Source organism: Odocoileus virginianus, chromosome 16 (assembly GCF_023699985.2).
Source record: "Odocoileus virginianus isolate 20LAN1187 ecotype Illinois chromosome 16, Ovbor_1.2, whole genome shotgun sequence".
Taxonomy (NCBI): Eukaryota; Metazoa; Chordata; class Mammalia; order Artiodactyla; family Cervidae; genus Odocoileus; species Odocoileus virginianus.
The window spans coordinates 18,976,716-19,000,699 of NC_069689.1; the positions used below are offsets into that span (position 1 = coordinate 18,976,716).

A 23,984-nucleotide genomic window follows, 5' to 3' on the forward strand; every position below is an offset into this window, starting at 1 on the left:
GCTGACATGTGATGTGAGTGAGCAACATACCAGCCTCACTGTGTGCGCAGTCCTGTGGGTATACAGACACTGCAGTGCAGGGCTGTTTGTCACCACAGAATAACTAGCCTGAGCGGACTGGTTCAGGATGTTGCCAAAAAATCCTAACAAGGAACTAGCGGATGACCCAAGCGCACAGAAGCACAGAGGGGGTCTGCAAAGGTCTCTCTCATTCAAGGCTGACAGAGGGGGGCCACAGATGAGGCCACTTTCTGGGGGATCCCCTTGTCTCCTTCCTTCGCCTCAGCTCTGTGTGGGGAATCCCGACAAAAGGTCCCAGGTCCAGCTCTGGGCCTTTCCCTTGCCCACTTCCTCCTCAGGCCACCCCCCACCGCAGCCACCATGGCCACAGGAGGATGCAAGAGGTTGGTGGCTCCTTCCTCCCACAGAGGACTACGGCCAGGCCCCACAAACTGGGCTGGGAGATACCCAGAACCTTGGAACCCAGTGTGTAGGCTTACTCCACCCCTCCTTTTGCCTGAATCCTGAAGGAGCCTTAATAACAACAGCAATAACAACAACAGTGATAACAACAAACACAGTTATTACCCTCTAGGGTGCTCTGGGTACTACCCGAAGCACTTCAGATACACTAACTCCTCCTTCCAGCCCGCTCTGGGGGCAGCACCATTATCATCCCCATCTTAGAGGCCTGGAGAGGTTAGGCAAGGGGCCCAAGGTCACACAGGTGGTTAAAGGCAGAGCTCCGATTCCAACATAGGCTGTGTGGCTTCCCTGGTCTGTGCTTGACCATCATCTTAAGGAGCAGGTATCACACAGGAGACAGCACAAAGGTGGAACGCTGAAGCAACGTGGCAAAGAAACACACCACCTGCTGCTTTCTCACTGTTGTCTGATTTCTCTCAGGGCAGATCTTAGGACTGAGGTTTGGGAAGCAGAGGAGTAAAATTTAAAAAAAAAAGAGCAAAATGAAACACATACAAACCTATAGACGACATCTGTGCAATCACAGGGAATGGATACGAAGAGTGATTTAGAAGAGTTACGTTTCACGAAGGATGTTTGGTTTGGGTTTTGATGCTCTTTTTCAGCTAAGCTGAGCATACATTTTTAAAGGTTTAAAAATGGAAAATGGGATTCTACCACGTGGCCCCGGGAGGAAGACATGAAATCAGAGAAGGAAGCTTCCTTCATCCTGAATGCCTTGGCGTATTCCTTGGGCTCCTACTCAAGAATGAGACATACAACCAGATGTGACATCTGGTTCCATGGATTAGACCTTGTGCGTGCTTCCCAACCAAGCTCCAAAAGCCTGAGGCAACCAGACTGTCACTGGGGTGGGAAGACTGAGAAGTGATTACCCTGGAGATGGGGCAGGGAGGTGGGAAAAGAAGCTTGGAGGCCAAGGATTTCGGAAGGCAGAGCTTCTAGACATTCCATCCATCCAGCCCAACCCCCTTTTCCTCCACAAAGGCTCCTGGTCAGCCTGCCCTTAAAACCATGCTCCCTCCTTCCACTTCCTGCACATGTGCTGACGTGTAATCAGCTCAGCACAACACCCCCACTTTCAGCTACTTTCCCAATGTTGGTGTTGAAATTCAAGAGCACAACTGACTCCTGGGTTTCTAAAGGATGGTAGATACTTGATTCCTACAACTGTAGGTACTCTGGGCAGCCAAGTGCCCAAAAGCCTGGTCACTTACTCTCCATAAGAAGCAGGACGAAATGAGTCCATAAGCAGGAAGGCTGATGGCTGTCTTTTTCCAAGATCAAAAGTGCACCCAGGGTCTGTGTAGCCACCGGGTGCCCCAAGCAACCTCACTCCTTCTGTAGTCACCATATGTTTGGTCTGGGGAAATGGTAACAGTCTCCTTCCTCTCTGATATCCCTGCATTTTCTTTCCTGCTGGATGCTGTGGGACAGCAGTCATTAGGGGCTGCTCTATAAACTAACAGCCCCACACACTCCTTACCCTTTACCCAGGGAGCAGACTCTGAGCAGTTCACCAAGATCCTGGCTCTTTGTGCCTTCCCAGATAGATGTCTGGACTACATATCCCAGTTCCCCTTGCAGTTGGGCGTGGCCATGTGAGGAAGTTCTAACCAATAGAACGTGAGCACAAGTGTCACACTGACTTACAGGCATTCAGGTAAGACCCATCCACAAGACTCCCCTTCCCCCTTGCCACGTGGTTGGCATGGAGTCAACCACAGGAGGGCTTCTCAGGTGGCACTAGTGGTAAAAGAACCTGCCTGCCAATGCAGGAAACATAAGAGCCAAGGGTTTGGTCCCAGGGTTGGGAAGATCCCCTGGCGAAGGGCATGGCAACCCACTCCAGGATTCTTGCCTGGAGAAGTCCATGGACAGAGGAGCCTGGCAGGCTACAGTCCATGGGGTTGCAAAGAGTCAGATAAGACTGAAGTGACTTAGCATGCATGCACGTGCAACCTCAGGAAATTGGAGGCTGCATGCTGAAGATGGGGTCCCTGAATGAGCCTTCCCCACTGACCAGGAATCTTGCACATGATCAGGAACTAGCCCCTTTTGAATTTGAAAGCAAAAGTGTTGGTCACCCAGTGGTGTCTGACTCTTTGCAACTCTGGGGACTGTAGCCCACCAAGCTCCTCTGTCCTTGGAATTCTCCAAGCAAGAATACTGGAGTGGGTTGCCATTTCCTTCTCAAAGAGATCTCCCCGACCCAGGGATCGAACTCAAGCTATTCCAACTATTGTTGTTATTGCAGCAGCTGGCTAATCTTCCCGCTTACATGTTCTCCATAGCATGACTCTCCATCGGATGATCAGCTTACATCACTCACTCATTTATTGTCTCCTCTCTCAGAGCAGGGCCTGTGTTTTGTTCCCTGCTGTGTCCCAGTGCTACAGCAGCTCCCGACACCATGCAGAGACACTTAATAACCGATTGTTAAATACACAAATGAGCAGATGATGTTTCACCCATTCAGTGTTTGGCAAGAGGAATCTGCCCCCGCTCTTGCTTTCTCCTCCGCCCCTCCCTGAGCTAGAAAATCAGCATATAATTCAATTAACATCCTCTCTCTTCTGGATCCTGACTGCATTCCCTTCTTGTTCACACCCTCCCAGAGTCCTTCCCGCAATGGTCTGCAGCCTCTGCGCCCCTGAGCTGGATTCCCTGGGCAGTTACAACTGTCACGCTGCATAGCAAGTGCAGAGGTCTGTCTCTCCACCCACCATGTCCCCCATCCTCCAGCTGGACTGGGAGAGCCTTGAGGCCAGAACTCTGTCTTTTTCAAAATCTTTGCATCTTCCCAGTGTTGGGCACAAGTGTCTCTTAAGAAACAAGCACCCTGAAATACTGAATAAATATTTGTAAAAACATTTACTGTATGTACATAATATTTGGGCTTCCCAGGTGGCTCAATGCTAAAGAACTCGCCTGTCCATGCAAGAGACATAAGAGACGTGGGTTCGATCCTTGGGTTGAGAAGATCCCGCGGAGAAGGAAATGGCCACCCACTCCAGTATTCCTGCCTGGGAAATCCCATGGACAGAGGAGCCTGCGGGCTACAGTCCATGGGGTTGCAGAAGAGTCAGACACGACTTAGCAACTAAACAACAACATGTAACATTCAGTTATGCAAACATTTGATTACCTTATGTATTTCTATCCTAAACACTTAAATATTTTATTTTTTTTAACTGTTGTTACTCTGCTGCTAACCAAGAATAAAAAGCTTCCCACACTCTTGGATCCATTTATAAGAGGACCTGAGCTGGTGCTCAGAATAGTCTACAGATTTCTTCTATTAAGCTTTTTGGATCTTAATACTTGGCACATGAGAGGAAGGGGAAGCCCAAACACTTTCAGTTGCACACAAACCAACCCTTGATTGGGGTCCCCAAATATTTTTCCACAGAGGCCCAAGCCTGCCCCCTGGCACCCCTGGGCACACACAGGATTTTTGTCTTTGAAAGTGCTTGCCCATTTGACCGTCACAAAGGCTGTGTGATACACACAGGAAGAGACTATTCTGTCTGTTTGAAAGATATGAAAATTGAGTCTCAGAGAGGTTCAGTGACTTGTCCAAGATCACTGTGTGCTGAGCTGTCACCAGGATCCAGGGCCCCAGACATTTCCCCTCTTTTCCTTCCCTTTCTTCAGCATGGCCTGAACAAAAGGAAACTTCACAGGGGCCTTGAGGAAGCAAAGCCATCGAACTGTGACACGGGTGAGCGGAAACACAGTGACTTTGAGTGATAAACCTGAGTTCAGAACACACTGGGCCAAACAACTTCAGCAGATGAAAGCTGTCCCCCTTCTTCTAATTTTAGAGCCTTCTGGCCTGAGAGGAGTGTCTGTGGTTACAGGGTGCAGCATCTGCTGCTGCTATATGGTTGGAGGCAGAACGGGAAGATGGTACTCACTCGATTTTTCTTCTTTAATGGTGTATTCGAGCACCTCGGATGAGCTCTCGTTCAGGGAAGGGAAGTGGACACACAGCACCAGGTGCTTCAAGCTGCTGTCTCGGCGGACCAGGAATGTCTGCAATGGAGAAAGAGGGCACTCCGTGAGTCAAAGATGTGGCAGGAGGTTGGAAGGACAACTGTGAGATGGGAGTCATCTGGAAAGTTCCAGAAACCAAGAGGCAGGGTGGGGGGGGGGTGGAGTTAAGCATTCCCAAGGACAAGTAGGGGTTCTGTCCCAAGAGCCATGTGTCACCTGGCCCATGTGCCGTGGATCCTTGAGCCTCAGTTTCTCATTTGTGTATGGAAGTGAAGGTCAACTAAATCAAGGCAGATTCCTGTGTCCCCACCCTCTGAGATGCTGGTTTGTTGGGGGCGGGGTTGGGTCTGGAATCAGCTGAATCTGGTACAGGTAGAGGTCTGGGGACTACTTTTAGAAAAGCACAAACATAACGGCTGAATTTCAACTCACACCCTACCACATATGCTCTGGGGGAGGCTGGAAACAATCATAGATATTAGTCAAGTCACACTATTTTTTCCCCCATGGAAACAAAAATAGCAAATAACTAATATACAGCTGGTGCTGTGACAGCAGCTGTTAGGAATGCTTTGCATATGTTTACTTGCTTAATCCTCCCAATAACCCTGTGACGTTGAGTTTTGCTGTTATCCCTGCTTCACAGATGAAGGAACTGAGATGCTCCCTGACTCTAACAGGACCTGGCTCTTCAGGCTGATGTGAAGACTGACTGAGGAAATACCTGTATGGGCTTGGGCCCCAGGACACACCCTGAAGGCTGTTCCTGGCCAAAGCCTCATAGCTGATGGGGTAGAGCTGGGATTCAGCCCAGGTCACTGGTATCCACGCTCTGGACCCCAGGCCCTGCAGCCCTTCTCTGCTCCCCACATCCCGCCTGAGGGGAACTTGTCCTTTCTTCTCCTGTGGATTTACTCTAGTCAAAAATGATGCTTCTATATTATCTAGGGTGAAACAGATCACCAGCCCAGGTTGGGTGCATGAGACAAGTGCTCGGGCCTGGGGCACTGGGAAGACCCAGAGGGATCGGGTGGAGAGGGAGGTGGGAGCGGGGACCGGGATGGGGAATACATGTAAATCCATGGCTAATTCATTTCAATGTATGACAAAAACCACTGCAATGATGTAAAGTAATTAGCCTCCAACTAATAAAAATAAATGGAAAAAAAAAAAAAAAAAAAGGAAATGATGCTTCTGAGCCCTGAGGACCTATATGTGCTGTAGTAACCAAGCATTACCTGAAGTCTAAACCAGAGCCAGCAAGTTTATAGATGCTTCACTTTTACTTCTCCTGCTCCAGACGACCACTGTGCTCAGCTAAAGGGACTGGGACTCTGAAGTTTTCCCTTGTCAAAGCCACAGCCGCCCTGGGGCTGTGCCCCCCAACCCCAGAAGGCCATCATGGGGAGGGAGCCCCTGCTTCCTTTCACAGACTCTGTGGTTTTAAAAATGTTCTTTTTAGCCTCCATTGGCCCCACTCAGGCTCATCTCTCATTCCAGGTGATAACAGACACCTTCTGGAATCTCCCCAGCCTCCCAGGGCATGGCGTCTACCTGGGGAAGAGGGAGAGGAGTGGTCTTCCCCCCAGGGTAGGGTCGGTCCTTCTTTTCCTGAGAAAGGACTTGGTCACTGTGTTCCCCCCCCTCTCCTCCCCCCTAATCCCCAACAAGGGGTCTAAGCCCCTCCCAAGAGCCCAGGCTAGAGTTTTGAAGACCAGGAGCCTGGTCAAAGATGCTGAGAAAAATTTGGGGAGCAGGGCTACTGGGACCTCCAGAGCACATGGCCCCAAGCATAAGAGGCTCTGGAGGAACATGGAGATGGTGCTTCTTCCCTTCTCCCTCCAAGGCACTGTCCCACCACCTCTTGGGTGATGCTCCAAATTCCCTGCCATTCCAACTGATTACTACTCAACTGATGTTGAAGCTGAAGCTCCAATACTTTGGCCAGTTGATGCAAAGAGCTGACTCACTGGAAAAGACCCTGATGCTGGGAAAAACTGAAGGCAAAAGGAGAAGAGGGAGGCAGAAGAGATGGTTAGATGGCATCACTGACTCAATGGACATGAAAGTGACTAAACTCCGGAAGACAGTGAAGGACAGGGAAGCCTGGCGTGCTGCAGTCCATGGGGTTGCAAAGAGTCGGACTGGACTTCGACTGAACAACAACGACAAATTTATGATGATAACGCTATAGTATTAGAATTACTAATTCAATGCCATTAAATTGTCGATGCAGGCTAAGTTGCTTCATTCATGTCCGATTCTATGTAACCCTATGGACCATAGCCCCTTGCGGCTTCCCTGGTGACTCAGTGGTAAAGAATCCACCTGCAATTCAGGAGACCCAGGTTCAATCCCTGGGTTGGGAAGATCCCCTGGAGGAGGAAATGACAACTTACTCCAGTATTCTTGCCTGGGGAATTCCATGGACAGAGGAGCCTGGTGGGCTACAGTCCATGGGGTCTCAAAGAGTCAGACATGACTGAGCAACTAACACTTTCTTCTAATGGACCATAGCCCGCCAGGCTCTTCAGGGCTGGGCCTGGGATCTGAGCTCAGGCCCTTTAGCACGAGATCCTGAGCCCTGTACCCGGCCCACAGAGGGTGGTCTCTTGGTTTAAGCGTCTGCTCTCTGGGAGAGTGCCTCCTGGGAGCAGAGATACAAGGCATCCATTAGTCCTTGAACTGAGGTCAGAAACGAGGTTACCAGCCTCTCCTCGCACAGGGCTGGAGACAATCTGCAAACCCAGTAAGTGGAGGAAGGCAGTAGAGAGGCTTCTGGGGCAGAAATGGGCCGTGGGTGGGGGTGCCGGCATCCCACCTAGAAGGCACCTCCTCAGGGACCTAGCAGGAGGCGGGCTCGCCTCTAGGTGCCTCTCTGCACTCCTGGCACAACCTTGACTGCTATGAGCAGCAACATCTCTGAGCGGATATATTCACCTGGACCTGAACTGCCCCTACGAATGCACCTTTCAAAGAAAAGAGGTCACTTTGACTTCTCTTCAGAGATACAGGTAAGCATTAGTTCAGTTCAGTCGCTCAGTTGTGTCTGATTCTTTGCAAACCCATGGACTGCAGTACGCCAGGCTTCCCTGTCCATCACCAACCCCCAGAGCTTGCTCAAACTCATGTCCATTGAGTTGGTGATGACATCCAACCATCTCATTCTCTGTCGACCCCTTCTCCTCCTGCCTTCAATCTTTCCCAGCATCAGGGTCTTTTCCAAGGAGTCAGTTCTTCACATCAGGTGGCCAAAGTATAGGAGCTTCAGCTTCAGCATCAATCCTTCCAATGAATATTCAGGATGGATTTCCTTTAGGATTGACTGGTTTGATCTCCTTATAGTCCAAGGGATTCTCAAGAGTCTTCTCCAACACCACAGTTCAAAAGCATCAATTCTTTAGTGCTCAGCCTTCTTTATGTTCCAACTCTCACATCCATACATGACTACTGGAAAAACCGTAGCTTTGACTAGATGGATCTTTGTCAGCAAGGTAATGTCTCTGTTTTTTAATATGCTGTCTAGATCAGTCATAGCTTTTCTTCCAAGGAACAAGCATCTTTTAATTTCATGGCTGCAGTCACCATCTATAGTGATTCTGGAGCCCAAGAAAATAAAGTCTGTCACTGTTTCCATTGTTTTCCCATCTATTTGCCATGAAGTGATGGGACCAGATGCCAAGATCTTTGTTTTTTGAATGTTGAGCTTTAAGCCAGCTTTTTCACTCTCCTCTTTCACTTTCATCAAGATCCAGGTACCTCATACCTATCAGGCCCATGGGAATCAGCATGTGTGAGGGGATGTGGGAGTGAGTGAGTATATGTGTGTGTGTGTGTGTGTGTGTGTGTGTGTGTGTGTGTGTGTGTGATAGAGAGAGAGAATGAGTGCGTATGTGTATGTGTGAGAGAGAATGAGTATGTGTGTGTGTGTGTATGTGTGAGAATAACCCTGTGGGTGCTATAAAAAAATGCATCTGGTCTTTGTCCAGGTTCCTGGCACAGAGGTTCCGAAATCCTTGGAATTTCCTGTGTGATGGGGGGCTTATCAGAAAGTTCATAAAGAGCCCCTTTGGACCACATGTGAATTTATGTTAACAGGTGGCTCAGATAGGACCTTAAAGAAGGGGCTGCTCCAGAGAGACGGTCACATAATTAGAGGACTGGAACCCACAGACCCACTTCTACCTCTGGGGAGGGAAGAGGGACTTCAGAGAGTTCAAGCCCAGGGCAATGATTTAATCTCCTGGTTGGCAACACACTGATAATGTGGGGAGGGTGCTGTGCCCAGATTCCATGGGGCGAGGGTATGGGAGCTCCGTGGGGCCCTCCCCACCCAGACCTTATCCCTGTGTGTCTCTCGCTCAGCTGCTCTTGAGTTTTATAATCAAACTGTCAACATAGCATAATGCTTTCAGTGAGTCCCCTGGATCTTTCTAGCAAATTATCAGATGTAAAGAGGGGGTCATGTTTGTAGCCAAGTCAGAAGTGTGGGGATCCTGGGGACCCCACTTGTGTCTGGCATCTGCAGTAAGAGTGGTCTTTGGAGGAACCTTCCCTTTAACTTATGGGGTCTGCGTTCACTTTGGGTAGTGTCAGAATTGAATTGTAGGACATCCTACAACTGTAGGACAGTTGATATCAGAGAACTGTTCAAGAGGAGAGTGAATGTGTGTGAGTGTGTGCACAAGTGCATGAATGTGTGAATGAATGTGTGTGTGGGGGGGGTGGTAAGTGAGAAATGGGGACTCTGGGCTGAACCCAGGACTCCCCTCCTGGAGGCCTGAGGGGCAGGGCATGCGGAGGGAGCCCAGCAGGTGCCAGGGGTGCCCCGGGAAGGCAGACAGCAAAGCTGGATCCTCGACCCTGAGCCCAGGCAGGAGCTGAGGCTGGCACCCTCCTGAACTAAAACCAAACTAGCATAATTCTGTCTCTGGAGGACAAGAACTCTCTTTACAAGGCTGGCGTACATATGTGTGTTGGGGTGGGGGTGGGAGAAGACACAAGCTCAGAAGCATATGCACATGGCAGAGCTGACCCTTGCCATCTAGCCCAGGAGGGAAGGAAGTGATTTCAAACATGACCCATTGGGGAAAATGCCACCAATCAGTTTTTTTTTTTTCTCCACAAAAGAAAATACATGAGAACAAAACAAGATAATAAGGATACCTATCAGAAGGATGGACTATTTTTTAATGGAGCAGAGAGAGAGAGATCGATGGAGGGCCAGGGCCACAGTACAACATATCTTTTATTTTTTATTTTTTTGATGTAGGTTGTTTTTAAAATCCTTATTGAATTTGTTACAGTATTGTTTGTTTTATGATTAGTTTGGCCACAAGGCATGTGGGATCTCAGCTCCCCAACCGGGGATTAAGCCCATAACCCCCTGCATTGGAAGGCAAATCTTAACCACTGGACTGTCAGGGAAGTCTCTAACATAGATATCTTACTCTACTGCTGGTTTCCTTCTTCCTGGACTATTTGACCCCCACCGACCCCACCCTAGGGTGACTGCAATGACAAATCGCCATTGGCAGCCTCAACTGGGACCTCCTGCAATGCCACCCTGGAACCTAACTGGCTCTTTCACACCCAGCATGTAACCATTTCTAGATTTCCTTACTCTGCTGAGACACTGACCCTGTTCTCCACCCTCCTGTTCCACAGAGAGAAAGAAAGGAGATAAGAGCCCTCCGACAGGAACTCCTCCAGCTGCAGGAAGAGTCAAATCTGCATTTGACAGTCAAGATCTGTCACCATCTGCATTTCTTGCTGGGCTCCCAGAGGGCCCTGTGCAGCCTGCTATGAGCTCTGTGGCCCTGGGTCATTCTGTAGCTTCTCTGAGCCTCAGTGTTTCTATCTGTAAATTGGGATAACACCCACGACCACCTAGCAGAAACAAGAAAGGAAACCAGAGCCCTGCCCTTCTGTGTTGGAAGGAGTAACTGAGATGTTATGTAGGGAGGCACCCAGTGGGATAAAAGGGTTTCTACTGATACTCACTAAGAATTTATTTTCCATCTGCTTCTGCCTTCCTTGAACATGGCTGGTTTACATTCCTCAACCTCCCAGTCTCGGGCTCCATCTAGAACTGGGGCTCAGTCTACCACATGTGTTTCTTGTGAAAAAGACCCAGAACGGATTTTCTTGAGAAGGGGATCAGCTGCAAGTAAGGAGCAGAAATTTAAACAGCAGCTGACATCTATGCTCTGGACCAGGTACCTTACACCTTGCATCATCCAGCTCCCTCACGGCTGGGTGAGGTAGGCACTATTACCATTCCTTCTGATGGGTGAAGACTCAGGGCACAGAGAGGTTAAAGAAACCCAAGAACATGCAAACAGGAAATGCAGAAGCAAGATGCAGACCTGGGCGTCACCGAGAACATCTCACTTATCTCTTGCCATCGAGTCTGTGTTAACTAGTCTTTGCACGGCAGGGGTGCAGACTGGGGTGGAAAGTACCCCAGGCTGGGCTCAGGTTCCCAATTCTGAGTGCCCAACACCCACCCAGCCTTCTATAGCACTTCCTTTTGCCATGGCCAAGTCCTGGGGCTCTTATCTGAAAAACTAAGATAATGCACTGGGTGAGGGGTTTGGGGAGGTGAATATGTTAGGGGGAGAGAAGGGAGGGAGGCTCAAGGAGTCCTCTGACCCTCCCTGCCCGGATGGCAGTGAGGGAGAGGGCACTCGCAGGGGCCTGCTATAGGCAGAACCCCAGTCAGTGGTCTGCACTGGTCATTATCCATTGGAATAAGATGGTCTGTTCTGCATTCCCCTTTGGGGAGGTTTAGCTGCTCAGCTAGTCACAGGGTCCCTTCCAGGAAGTATTCACAGATAGCACCTCAAAAACAGTGTCATTGTACGACTCACTGCAAGAACACATGCAGAGTGGCAACTCCTGCGAAGTGTTCTAGATTAGGGTGCAACTCCTGTGCTTAAACCCAGCAGAGTTCAGCCAAAGCTGGTACCAGGAGAAGAGCATCTGAGTAAATTGCCCATGTTCCCCTTGCCCCTCATCCTCTCTGGGTGTCCACTGCTTATCCTCTACAGAGATGCTGCCCACAGTGGTTGTTGCAGGTGAGCACCCAGAAGGCTAATGGGCTGGGTGCCACCCAGAGCTCCCACTCCAGCACCTTCGGGGGGTCCATATGCAAACTTCCCAAGCCCATCTTATTCCTCTTTCTACCTGCCCATCCCCTGGAGGCCCACTTTTTGAGCCCCAGGGGGACTTGAATCCCAGCTCTGATCTTTATCAGCTGTGTGTCCGCAGGCAAGTTACTTTTACTTCTTTGGCCTCAATTTCCTCATCTGAGCCTGAGTATAATAATATCCATCTCTCAGGGTTTCCATGAGAATTGTTGACCACATGTATGAATGCTTGGCACAGAGTATGCACTTAAAGATATTTATTACTATTATTATAGACTGCTACCACTTACTGAACACTAAACCACATGCTAAGATTTTTATTTGCAAATAGTAGCAACTGTACCTTCCCCTGGAGAAGGAAATGGCAACCTACTCCAGTATTCTTGCCTGGAGAATTCCAGGGACAGAGGAGCCTAGCAGGTTATAGTCCACAGGGTCACAAAGAGTTGGACACATTGAATGACTAACACTTTCACTTTCAATCTCATTTGACAAATAAATGATACTTATTAACAAGATTATTACTATGTATCTTTTTTCCAAACAAAGAGCTAGGAAGATAGAATCAAAGATCATCTATGCAGCAGATTAAAAATGGCCAGAAATTCTTTGCAGCTCCTTCCTTCAAGAGGTAGAATCTATTTCCCTGCACCTGGAAGGCTGGCCTGGGACTTGCTTTTGACCAAAAGAATGCAGCAGCGTGGTGGTGTTGAGTTCTAAGCCTAGGCCTTAGGAGGCATGTCAGCTTCCATGTTCACCCTTTTGAACCATAACTGTCACATGCAGAAGGCTGAGCAGCTCTGCTGGGGTCATGAGGCCCAGCCCACAGCTGGCACAGCCTGCCAGACAGGTAGTCAAGGCCATCTTGGGACATCCAAACCTAGTCAAGCTGCCAGATGACTACAGCTGTTTGGTTGATCCCTGGAGAGACCAGCAGAAGAACCACTCAGCAGAACCCAGCCCAAAGTGCTGACCTACAGAATCCTGAGAAAATCAAATGGTGACTGTTTCAAGCCACTGGACCTTGGAGTGGTTCATACACCACAGTAGATAATGGTATAGCTGTGGGGTATGAGGAGATAGGGTCTCATCCTTTGGGTATCTCCCACTTTCCTTATATTAGGTGCTGCTGAGGGGCCCCCAGAGCTCAGTGGGGAAATTTAAAAGCTACAGATGTATCCAGCTCCTCGCTCTACAGCTAAAGAAACCAAGACTCAGAGATGCAAAAAGACATCCTGAGGTCACATTATTTGTTGTTGGCAGAGCTAGGACAAGAATGCAAGGCCTATGACCTTCAGGCTGGGATTGTAATCTCCTACATGTCCTCCAATCCAGCCAACCCAACAAGTGTCTTCTGAGCATGCAGGAACTCCTTCCCTGGGGTTTAGAATATTTTACCCCTTGTACAGATGAGAAAACAGTGCAGGAGAGGACTGGCAAAGAGAGAGAGAGAAAGGGGAAGGTTCAGAGTAGTGGGCCTTGGGGCCCTTCTGTGTAAGACTTCAGTACATGGGCTCTGGAGCCAGACTCTATAGAGCTCGGTTCTTAGTTGGCCACTCTGAGCTGTGTGACTGCTCTGGGGCTGCTCCTTGCTCTGCAAAATGGGATCATGATAGTTCCTGTCTGTGACGGTCACTATGAGTTAGCTCCCTGAGAACCAGTCCCTTCCCTCTCCTTGCTAACTGACCTCTGCCACTCACTTCCTTCCCCAGCTACCCTCACAGTCAGAAGTGGTCAATAAGGTATCTGCAAAAACATCCGTTCCCTGACAAAAAAGACTGATCCTAAGAGAAGAAAGCCTTTTGCCCATGACCTCCTGCTTTTGAATGGAAGAGATGGCTGGAGCTGCAGCCACTATTTTGTAACCATGAGGTGACAAACCCAGGGGCCTTAAAAGACAGCCTTGAAAATGAGGGAACAGAAATGTGGAAAGAACTTGGGTCTTGAAGACATCAGTCAGTTCAGTCTCTCAGTCATGTCTGACTCTTTGTGACCCCATGGACTGCAGCACACCAGGCTTCCCTGTCTATCACCAACTCCCAGAGCTTGCTTAAACTCATGCCATCATGTAGGTGATGCCATCCAACCATCTAATCCTCTGTCATCCCTGTCTCCTCCCACCTTCAATCTTTCCCAGCATCAGTGTCTTCACCCGTGAGTCAGTTCTTCACATCAGGTGGTCAAAGTATTGGAGCTTCAGCTTTAGCATCAGTCCTTCCAATGAGTATTCAAGACTGAGCTCCTTTAGGATGGACTGGTTTGATCTCTTTGCAGTTCAAGGGACTCTCAAAAGTCTTTTCCATCACCACAGTTCAAAAGCATCGATTTTTCAGCACTCAGCTTTCTTTATAGTCCAACTCTCACATCCATACATGACTATTGGAAAAACCATAGCTTTGACTAGATGAACCTTTGTTGGCAAAGTAATGTCTCTGCTTTTTTAATATGATGTCTAGGTTGGTTATAGCTTTTCTTCCAAGGAGTAAGCATCTTTTAATTTCATGGCTGCAGTCACCATCTACAGTAATTTTGGAGCCCCAAAAAATAAAGTCTCTCACCGTCATCACTTAACCACTAAACTAGCCCTAGACGCCAAACCTCCAGTTTTCTCATTAGGTAAACAATAGTCGCCTTATGGTTGCCATAGGCGAGGTATTACTTGAACTGAAAGCATTCCCAGCTGACCTAGTGCCTCAAAGGATATTGAAAGTGCCCAGGTGACTTCAGTAGAGTGACTGCTATATAATAAGCACCCAATATGGTATGGGGCTTTCCAGATGGCACTAGTGGTAAAGAACCTGCCTGCCAACACAGGAGACATAAGACTTGCATTTGATCCTTGGGTTGGGAAGATCTCTTGGAGGACAGCATGGCAATGCATTCCAGTAATCTTGCCTGGAGAATCCCATAGACAGAGGAGCCTGGTGGGCTACAATCCATAGGGTCACAAAGAGTTGGACACAACTGAAGCGACTTAGCATGCACACAATGTATGGTGTCTCTACCTGCCTCAGAATCCCCTGCGGTATGGAGGTGGCATTCCCATCTTCTCATTCTTGGATGGTTCTATAGTCAGAAAGGTAACATACTGAGCACCAGGCACCTTGGACATGCAAAGCCATCCTCACTAGCAGCTCCAGACTTCATGTCTCAGCCCCGAGTGAAAGGATGAGCTCAAAGTGAGTAGAGAGGGAACACGAGGTGACAGGTCCAGGCCCCGGAGCCTTCTCTGTCCACCGCCAAGATCCCTGCATGTGGGCTGCCCGGGGTTATTAGGATGGAGCAGGTCACACTCATGCCCACACTGGGACCCTCCCTGAGCGAGTGCTCCCAAAAGCCTTCCCTGATTAAGCTTGCTGTGCCCCAGCATCCTCACTAAATCTCTCTCTCCTCTATGGGTAGAAGCATCATCTGGTGCCTTGTTGAGCCGACATTTGAGTCAGCCCACTCCTTCTGTTCCCTCTTTATTTATTCCCCTTTTGTCAGCTCCCCCAATACACTAGATTAGGAACTTGCATAAAGCAGAAGAATCCTCTTCCCCCAACTGTATAAACTGATGGGCACTGACGTGCCCACCCCATGCTCTGAGGATCTAGTTTTCTTTGAAGAGCTAGGATTCGCCCATCCCTACCTCCTGAAGCCACAGCGGGGTCATGGCCAGAGCCCTGGGCCATGAGGCCAGACACAGTGTCCCTCCTAGTACTGACCCTGGTTTGCTGTGCCCTTCGGCAAGTCACTTCCCCTCTCTGAGCTGGCTTTTCCAGTCTAGTCCGGAAGAGGGACAAAAGGGTCCAGGACTCTCCACCTAGAAGATTCTCTCCCAGCATCAGTGTCCTGGGATCTTTCCCAAACCTCAGGGTTAGTTTTATAGGTAAATCACTGCAGTCCAGGAGGGCTGAGCTCCTGGCTGGCATGCGAGCCCCTCCCTGTCCACCTTCAGTCAGCATGATGAATTCTGGGAAGACCAGCTGATTTCAGTAACAGCTGGGACAGAATATGCTTAGGGAGAGAATGCAGCTACTGCATGCCCTTCCTTCTCTCCAAATAAATACATAAAAACCCAAAGCTAAATACACTATAAATGGTTTTGTTTTTACTATCCCTTTTTGGCCTGGTCAATCCAGAGCTGTCTGCTTTTCCACTTTTGTTATTTTAGGACTATTTTCCAGTTGCTTGGGGAAATTTTCCAATCATGCTTTTCAGGGCTGGAACAGAAGTGGCTAGTTCTTTATGGAAGTTCACACGTGCAGGGGCATCGGTGCCCGTGTAGGTCGGGGGTCTGGTGGCTGAAGCCCAGTTTGGATATGTAGCCCATCTTCATTACATACAATGAGGTTGTAGTCTGGCAAGGAGTGTGGTTTCTCAATCCTGGCTGCACATCAGAATCACTGAGGGAACTTGAAAACCTTGCTGATGGCTGAGCCCCACTCTAAACCAAAGAAATATGCATTTTGGGGGATGAGGCCGAGACATCATGGGTTTTTTTGTGTGTGTGTGTTTTCTTTTAAGTCTTTGAAGGCAGTTAGTGCAAATCACACTCTATCACTTAGTAGCCATATTACTCAGGGCAGGTTCCTTACCGTCAGAAGTGAGTTTCCTTACTTATAAAATAGAGAGCCCCCGGGAATTCCCTGGTGGTCCAGTGGTTAGGACTTGGTGCTTTCACTGCAGGGGCCCGGGTTTGATCCCTGGTTAGGGAACTAAGATCCTGCAAGCCACACAGTGTGACCAAAATATAAAAATTAAAAATAAGTAAATAAAATAAAGAGCCCACCCCTTGTTCTGCAGGGCTGTTGGAAAGATGAGAGACAGCGCTTGGCAACACAGCAGACCTGCTGGCTGTGATTTCTACCCTGGTCCTAGCACCCTGAAGGTGAGAAAAGCAGCTTCACTGATGCTTTTGCCAAACTAATATTGGACGGAATTGGCATCCTTGGGCTCACAGTAGAGGAAGATGCCTTGAATGTGGTTGATCCACATCACAACTCAGGTTACTGCAACTCTTGCTAACCCCTCACTACAAAAAGCAATCTTACAAGAGGTTTCATTCATTAAAAGACCACCTTGAGGTCTAAAAGCAATGACACCCCAGTAGCAACACTGAGTGCCAGATCTTAGTTTCTAATATTATTCCCCAGTGAGAAATGGCTGAGCCTAGGACCAGGGCAAGAAATATATAAGACAGTCTAGAGCATCTTTTAGTGTAAGAAAGTGAGGACGTGCTCCAAATAAACAAATAAGTAAAACACACACAGAATGATGGGAGTTCATCAACGGGACACAGAAACAAACAGAAAGAGCTCCCGGTGGCCCGAGTTGAAACAATTGGAGCAACAAAATAATTACAGTAGTATTGGGCTATATTGGGACCCCCTGGTGGCTCAGTGGTAAAGAACCCACCTACCAATGCAGGAGATGCAGGTTCGATCTGGCTTGGGAAGATCTGCTGGAGCCCTGGAGAAGGAAAGAGCAACCCACTCCAGTATTCTTGCTTGGAAATCCCATGGACAGAGGAGCCTGGTGGGCTACAGTCCACAGGGTTGCAAAAGAGATGGACATGACTTAGCAACTAAACAACAATGACAACACTGAATTATAACTCAAAGCATAAAATAAATATCTGTGAGTCCATACTGATAAAGTAAGTGATTGAATAAATAAATAAATGGAGGAGAAGAGACAAATCCTTTGTGCAGAAGAATTTCAAGTAATTTACACAGATGCTCATCTCTCAGGGAGGAGGAGCACAAGTCCCCACTCTTCCTTCCAAAGAGGACGGTATGGAAGCAGGAGGGGAAGGAGTAACTTCACAGTGGACCCTGACAGGTGATCAAGGTCAACATCCACAGTGATGTCATGTTGATAATACGTACCTTAGTCACAGTGGGATGAGACTGGCACTTTGGCTCTGGGATCTTCCTCCCTCAAACCCGTACCCCCGTCTAACCATCAGACAAATCACGGGTAAGGGACATTCTACAAAACGCCTGACCAGTACTCCTCAAAGCTGTCAAGATCGTCAAAAACAAAGTCTGAGCCAAGAGGAGCCTAAGGAGACTTGTGAGTATATGTGATGTGGTGCCCTGGAGGGGATCCCGAAACACAAAATGACATTAGGTAAAAACGTAGCAATATTGGTTCATTAACTGTGACAAATGTACCAGACTATTGTTAGATGTTAACAGTGGGAGAAACTGGGTGGGAAGTACATAAAGGAACTCTCTGAACTATCTTGGTAACTTCTTTGTAAACGGAAGACTTCTAAAACAAAACTAAAAGAAAAAACACCCCACCCTTTGGGTGTAGAATGAATAAAGGTGGCTTTTGACTGCCTTGCTCTGGGTCCATGCAAATCAAAAATGGGCCAATATGTTCCCAGCACCTTATCAGGGAAGCAGGCTGCAGGAGATGGGGAGGGATTGGGCGGGGGTGGGGGTGGTGGAATGTGGTCAAGGTCATACAGATAACTGGGACAAAGGGGCGGGATCTGGTGGCCCCAGACACGATGAAGCACTGTCCCTCATCAGCGTCATGAGGGCATGGGGCCCTGTGATCTCTGAGGACCCTCTGAACTCTCACAGCCTGGGGGCTATTCAGTGTCTGTATCTTTAAAAACTATGAAGCCATTGCACTGATGGAAATTCAGATAGTTCCCTGAGAGTGATAATATACAGCAAAGGGCCTTCCCAGCATCCCTGCAGATCACACCGTGCAGACTCTGCACTTTCCAGCTGTGTGACCTCAGGCAAGTGACTTAACTTCTCTGTGCCTCCATTTTCTTACCTGGAAATGGAAATGCCAATAACACCAACCAGAAAGAAGTCACTGTGAGAATCAAATAAGATCATGCAAAGAACAACTTTGGGTAAAAGCAGAACAAGTTTGTATCAGAGCACGAGCCTTAGGGCTTTGCTTTCTGCTTGAAAATACAGAAGCTCATGGGGAGGAGTAGGGGTGAGGGCACAGAAGTGAACAGAAGGTGTCTCCTCCAGTTCTGTGGTCCTCGGGGCTGCCCCAATCCCTGTGGCCACAGAGGGGGCAGTAAGGGGGCAGCAGTGGGAAGGGCCCAGCTGACCTCCTCCAGCTCCCAATCTGTGGTCTTAACAGGAGCCTGTGGTCTCACTCCTGGGATCAGATTCAAGGCTCTGGACACAGGGCTCAGCATCTGCCTCCTCCAGGAAGTCTGCCTAGATCAGCCCACCTGGACATGTTCCCTCCCTCTTCCAGGTCCCTCACTGTCCTGTCTTTCACATAGCACTTAGACATCTCCTCCCTGTGCCATCTCATTCATATCCGTGCATACAACCCACCCTCCCAGACACTCTGAGAAAACAGTGGTAAGAGCATAGTTTACCCATCTTCATATGTGTTTAAGACCATAGTTTACCCATCTTCGTACATGTCTCATACCCACACCCATCTGGTATTGGTTGACCTCAGAAAGTCACTTCTTTTTCTTTCCTGCTACTAATTTTCACCCTTGTGAGGGGTGTGCTCTGGCTTAGCTAGGGCTGGGGTCAAATCTCAGTCCTGTAACTCACTACCCGTGTGACCCTGGACAGGTGACTTCACTCCCAGTGGCAGATGCTGCTGGGTCCTGCCCACTCTTTTTAGTGGACCCCAGGCCTGCTTCCAGCAGCCAGCTTGGCATCTCTTTGCCCATCAGCTATTTCTGGCCAGAGTGAGAGCTTCTCATACTGAGAGCAGAAGGGAGGTGCTAGAACATGAACCATCATCCCCCACTGCCCAGAACCAGCGGCTCTCAGGAGTTGGTCAATAACACCAGTTCCCTCAGCCCTCTGGGTAGAATGACTTTGAGATGTGTGTTCTACCCTGACTCCCAAAGTGCCCCAGGAGAAGCCAGCTCCATGTGCCCCCCGGGTAACCTGCATGAATGTGAAAGTGAAAGTCGCTCAGTTGTGTCCAACTCTTTGCAACTCCATGGACTATATAGTCCATGGAATTCTCCAGGCCAGAATACTGGAGTGGGTAGCCTTTCCCTTCTCCAGGAGATCTTCCCAACCCAGGATCGAACCCAGGTCTTCCACATTGCAGGTGGATTCTTTACCAGCTAAACCACAAGGGAAGCCCTTTATTAGGGTTAGGGTTGATTTTATTAGCTGTCTCCACTTTCTTGTCTTATTTCCCCCACTTGTGGTCACTAGGGTCACCTCCCAAATAAACTACTTGCAATCAAATCCTCAGCTTGGGAAGCCTTTGAGTTTTTGCCTTTGGGAAGCACAAACAAGGGCGCTCCCCCTCCAGCCTCAATTTCATTATCTGTAAAATGAGGATCATGGCAGAGTCCACCTCACAGGCTTGCTGCAAGGATTCAATGAGATGACAATCATACTATACTGTACTTGGTACAGGGCCTGACATTAATAAGCATGCTCCACACAGACCACTACTATTGTTTTGAGTAAGGCTTATCATAAACTTTTTGAGGACTGAACCATTTGATGAAGTGGGCATGACTTACACCCAATGCAGTTCGCCTTGGGACAGGTCCTCACTATTCCACCTCCATCTACACACAGGCCTGGACACACCTCTCCTGAGGACCCAGAAAGGTCCAGAAAATGGTCACCCTCAGCATTGCAACCTTGCACTTGGGCCTCTTTTTCAGCTGCAGCCTCCCCTCAGATCCTAACAGGGGAGTGGACAACCAACCAGGCCTGCAGCCTGGGAACGCTGACCAGAACACCTGCTGGCGTGAGTCTCCAATTTTATTTTCTGTGCAGTTTCATCATCTGCTCTGAAGCCCTCAGTCAGTTCAAAACGGAAAGCCTTTTAGGTGGGGGAGGAACGAGATAACAGATCTAGTTTCCTGAGGACCACAGTCTCCCTGCCCGACCCCTCTACCTCTCTCCCAGGCTGATCTGGGGCTCAGGTGGGGCTGGGCAGGTCCACAGGGCACCTACCTCATAGCTGGGAGTGGCCTCCCTTTGCTCCCTCGGGATGCTGCCTGGTCTTCAGGCGTCTCTGGTCCCCACTCACTATGGCAGGGGCCTCTGTGGGACTTTGCTAGAGGCCCCATGTTGTTGCTGCTGTTGTTGTTCCGTCATTACATCGTGTCCAACTCTTTGTGACTCATGGACTGCAGCACGCCAGGCTCCCCTGTCCTCACTATCTCCTGGACTTTGCTCAATTTCATGTCTATTGAGTCGGTGATGCTATCTAACCATCTTATCCTCTGCCACCATCTTCTCCATAAGTTCCAGTAATTCCAAAGTTCAGGTACAATTGCCAACTTGATGGATTTTATCCAGTCCATGGTAAATGAGTCCACCATCCACCTGAGTCTCCTATGTTTAGAAGCTTGGACTATTCCCCAGAGTGTAGCAATACATACTACACTGACAGTGAGAGCAACACAAATGGCTAAAAGATGTGATTCTATCTGTGTCAAATAAAACCTGTACATGGGCGCTCCCCAGCCACCTGGGTTCAAATGCCAGCTTGGGCACTGGCTCACTGTGTGAGCCTGTGGGACACTCAACTGCATGCTATCTCAGTTACTTTATCTGTAAAATGGGCATAACAGTAATATTTATCTCAGAGGGCTGCTGTGAGGATAAACTGCACTGAAGAACTTAGACTGTGCCCAGAATATAGCAAGTGCTTGGTGAATGGCTTTCTTGGAGGCTCAGATGGTAAAGAATCTGCCTGCAATGCAGGGGATCCGAGTTCAATCCCTGGGTTGGGAAGATCTCCTGGAGAAGGGCATGGCTACCCACTCCAGTATTCTTGCCTGGATAATCCCATGGACAGAGGAGCCTGGTGGACTACAGTCCATGGGGTCGCAAAGAGTGGGACATGACTGAATAACTAACACTTTCACCCTCTGGGGAATGCTAGCTATTGCAGATGCGGGGGTCTGAACACAAGATGAAGAGGACATACACGTTCAGCAAAAATGACTTCTGGATGCAGACCAGTGACTGTCAGGGGCCAGGGTAAGAAGGGACAGGGAGTAACTGCTTAATGGATATGGGGCTTTATCTTGGGGTGATGAAATATTTTGGAACTAGATAGAAGTGATGCTTGCACAACCTTGTGAACATACTAAATTGCTCACTTGAAAATAGCTAATTTTATGTTATGTGAATTTCACCTTAATTTTAAAAAGCCCCGAACAAAAAAAGACTTCTGGGTAGTAGATAAGTGGAAAAAGAGTAGGTGGCAAAGACCTTTATCAGACACTTTACTTCTTACTTTATCATTTCTGTCCAGCTTGATATTTTTTTTTTACAATAAATACATATATGTATCACTTTTTAAATTAAACAAATTTAAAAAATTTAAAGGAAGTAGCACGTATGGGGGTGGTGGAAGGTGAGTGGGATTTGATGAGCTCTGACTCATATTTTATTATGTACCTATCTATCTTCCTCTGTAATGTTTGTACCATGGGGAGGAAAATACTATTAATGGCCCCATTTCAAAGAGAAAAGTGAGGTTCAGAAAATTTAAGCCATTTCCCAACTCACCGAGCCTGACTCAAAACCAAAAAAAAAAAAAAAAAAACCACTCAAGTAAGAGAAACCTTTCGATTCTATCACACAGCCCCTCATCCTCGCGTGTAAAATAAGGAGGATGTAAAATGATTTCTCGGGTCCCTCGGACTCTGATGTTCTCTAATCCCTGGATGCCTGGCTGAGTTCTCGAAGTGCCAGTCCTGCTTGGGACTCCCAAGTACCTAGACACACCCCGCTAGCCATGATGCCCGAGGCTCCGCAGCGGGACACCTGCTCTCCAAGGCAGAAACCAGATGGCCCAACAGTCCCTCAGTCCTGAGTTCTGGTGGGAACGCTGATAAACCTGAGAAGGGAGCAAACGGGCGGCCGTCTAGAAGGCAGCTACTTTTCCGTGGGGAGCCCAAGCAGCTCCTTACAGCTGTACCCGCCCATCGGCCACGAGGTGGAGAGACCACCCCACTCACCCCGGCCGCCTCCTGATGTAGGATCCTGGCCGCCTCCGCCCGGCCCAGACCCAGCTGCAACCACACGGGGCAGGTCTTGACGAGCTTCTCCAGGACGCTGATGTCCCGGCGAGGGAGGCAGTTCTTGGGAGTGCCTGGCAAGCTGGGCCCCGTGCCATCTTCCTCCTCCTTTTCCTGTCTCTCTCCTTTGCCAACATCTGGAATAGGACTGAGAACAGAATAGAATGATCAGCGCATCCTGACGCAGGTCCAGAGAGGACTTGACAACAAATGGGGATTCAGTTCTTATTGGACTGAATAAATCATGCTTGCTTATTCAGCATCTGCAAAGCCAGGGCCTTTTGGGGAATTAAAAAATGGACAAGCCTTAAGGCTTGATCTTCACCTTAAGGCACTTAAAATGAGTAAGACATACACAGAAACAACCAGCTGTAGTACAAGATCAGAATAAATATAGCAGGAGAGTGCAACGAAGGAGCTAATTCCAACCCAGGGTGGGTTCAGGAAAACAATGGCATTTGAGCAGAGACCTGAAGAGAATTACCAAAAAAACCCCACAACTTCTTAACTGAAGTGTAATTTACACACAGGAAAATGCACTAGTCTTTACAGTTAGACGAACTTTTACATATGTCTGCACCCACGTAACCATCACCCAGATCAAGACAGAGAGTTGTGCTGTCCAATATGATAGACACTAGTCATTTCAACTCTTAAGAGTGAGTTGTCTGAACTGAGACCCACTGTAAGTGTAAAATATACACAGGATTTCAAAGACATGGTATGAAAAAAAAAAGACCAGAAAATAGTTCATTAATAATATTTTACATTGATTGTGTATTGAAAAGATCTTTTTGGACATACTGAGATAGAACATTATTAAAATTAATTTCACCCTATTTATTTTTCCTTTTTTAGTGTAACTACCAGAAAATATAAAACTGCATAAGGGGCTTGCATTGTATTTCGGTTAGATGTGCTGATACAGACATTTCCAGGTTTCCTTGTGTCTCTCCCAGTCAACGCCCAGGATGAGGATGTAACAGGTCAGGGTCCCCGGGAAAGGAGGAGTATCACAGGCCTGAGAAATGGCAAGACAAGTAGAGGACCGACCTAAGAGATTCCAGACTCTCCCCAACATGCTCCCTCCACCCGACCCCCTACAGACACACACAAACACACACACACACACACACACACACACACACCCACGTACGTGAGTTTTGATTCCAGAAAAGGAGGAACAGCATCTTGGTGCCTCAAATTCTGAGTCGGGGGTGGGGTGGGGGCTGCGTGATCTGTCTGCCTGCTACCCAAGGAACAAAATCTCTCCGGGTATCTGCAGGGGTGAAAACCTTTTTCACTGTGGTTGTTGTTTTTGTTTGTTTTCTAGCTGCGCCCTG

At 48.4% G+C, this 23,984-nt stretch overlaps 1 protein-coding gene across 1 annotated transcript in view; it reads right to left on the reverse strand.

Moving 5' to 3' along the window:
* Positions 1-23,984, reverse strand: part of RIN3 (Ras and Rab interactor 3) — a 129,594-nt gene that overhangs the window by 65,952 nt on the left and 39,658 nt on the right. The window contains exons 2-3 of the mRNA XM_020875985.2: positions 22,582-22,789; positions 4,407-4,524 (exon numbers count right to left, since the gene is read on the reverse strand). Coding sequence (XP_020731644.2) covers positions 4,407-4,524; positions 22,582-22,789 — 326 coding nt within the window. The remainder of the gene's footprint in view (positions 1-4,406; positions 4,525-22,581; positions 22,790-23,984) is intronic.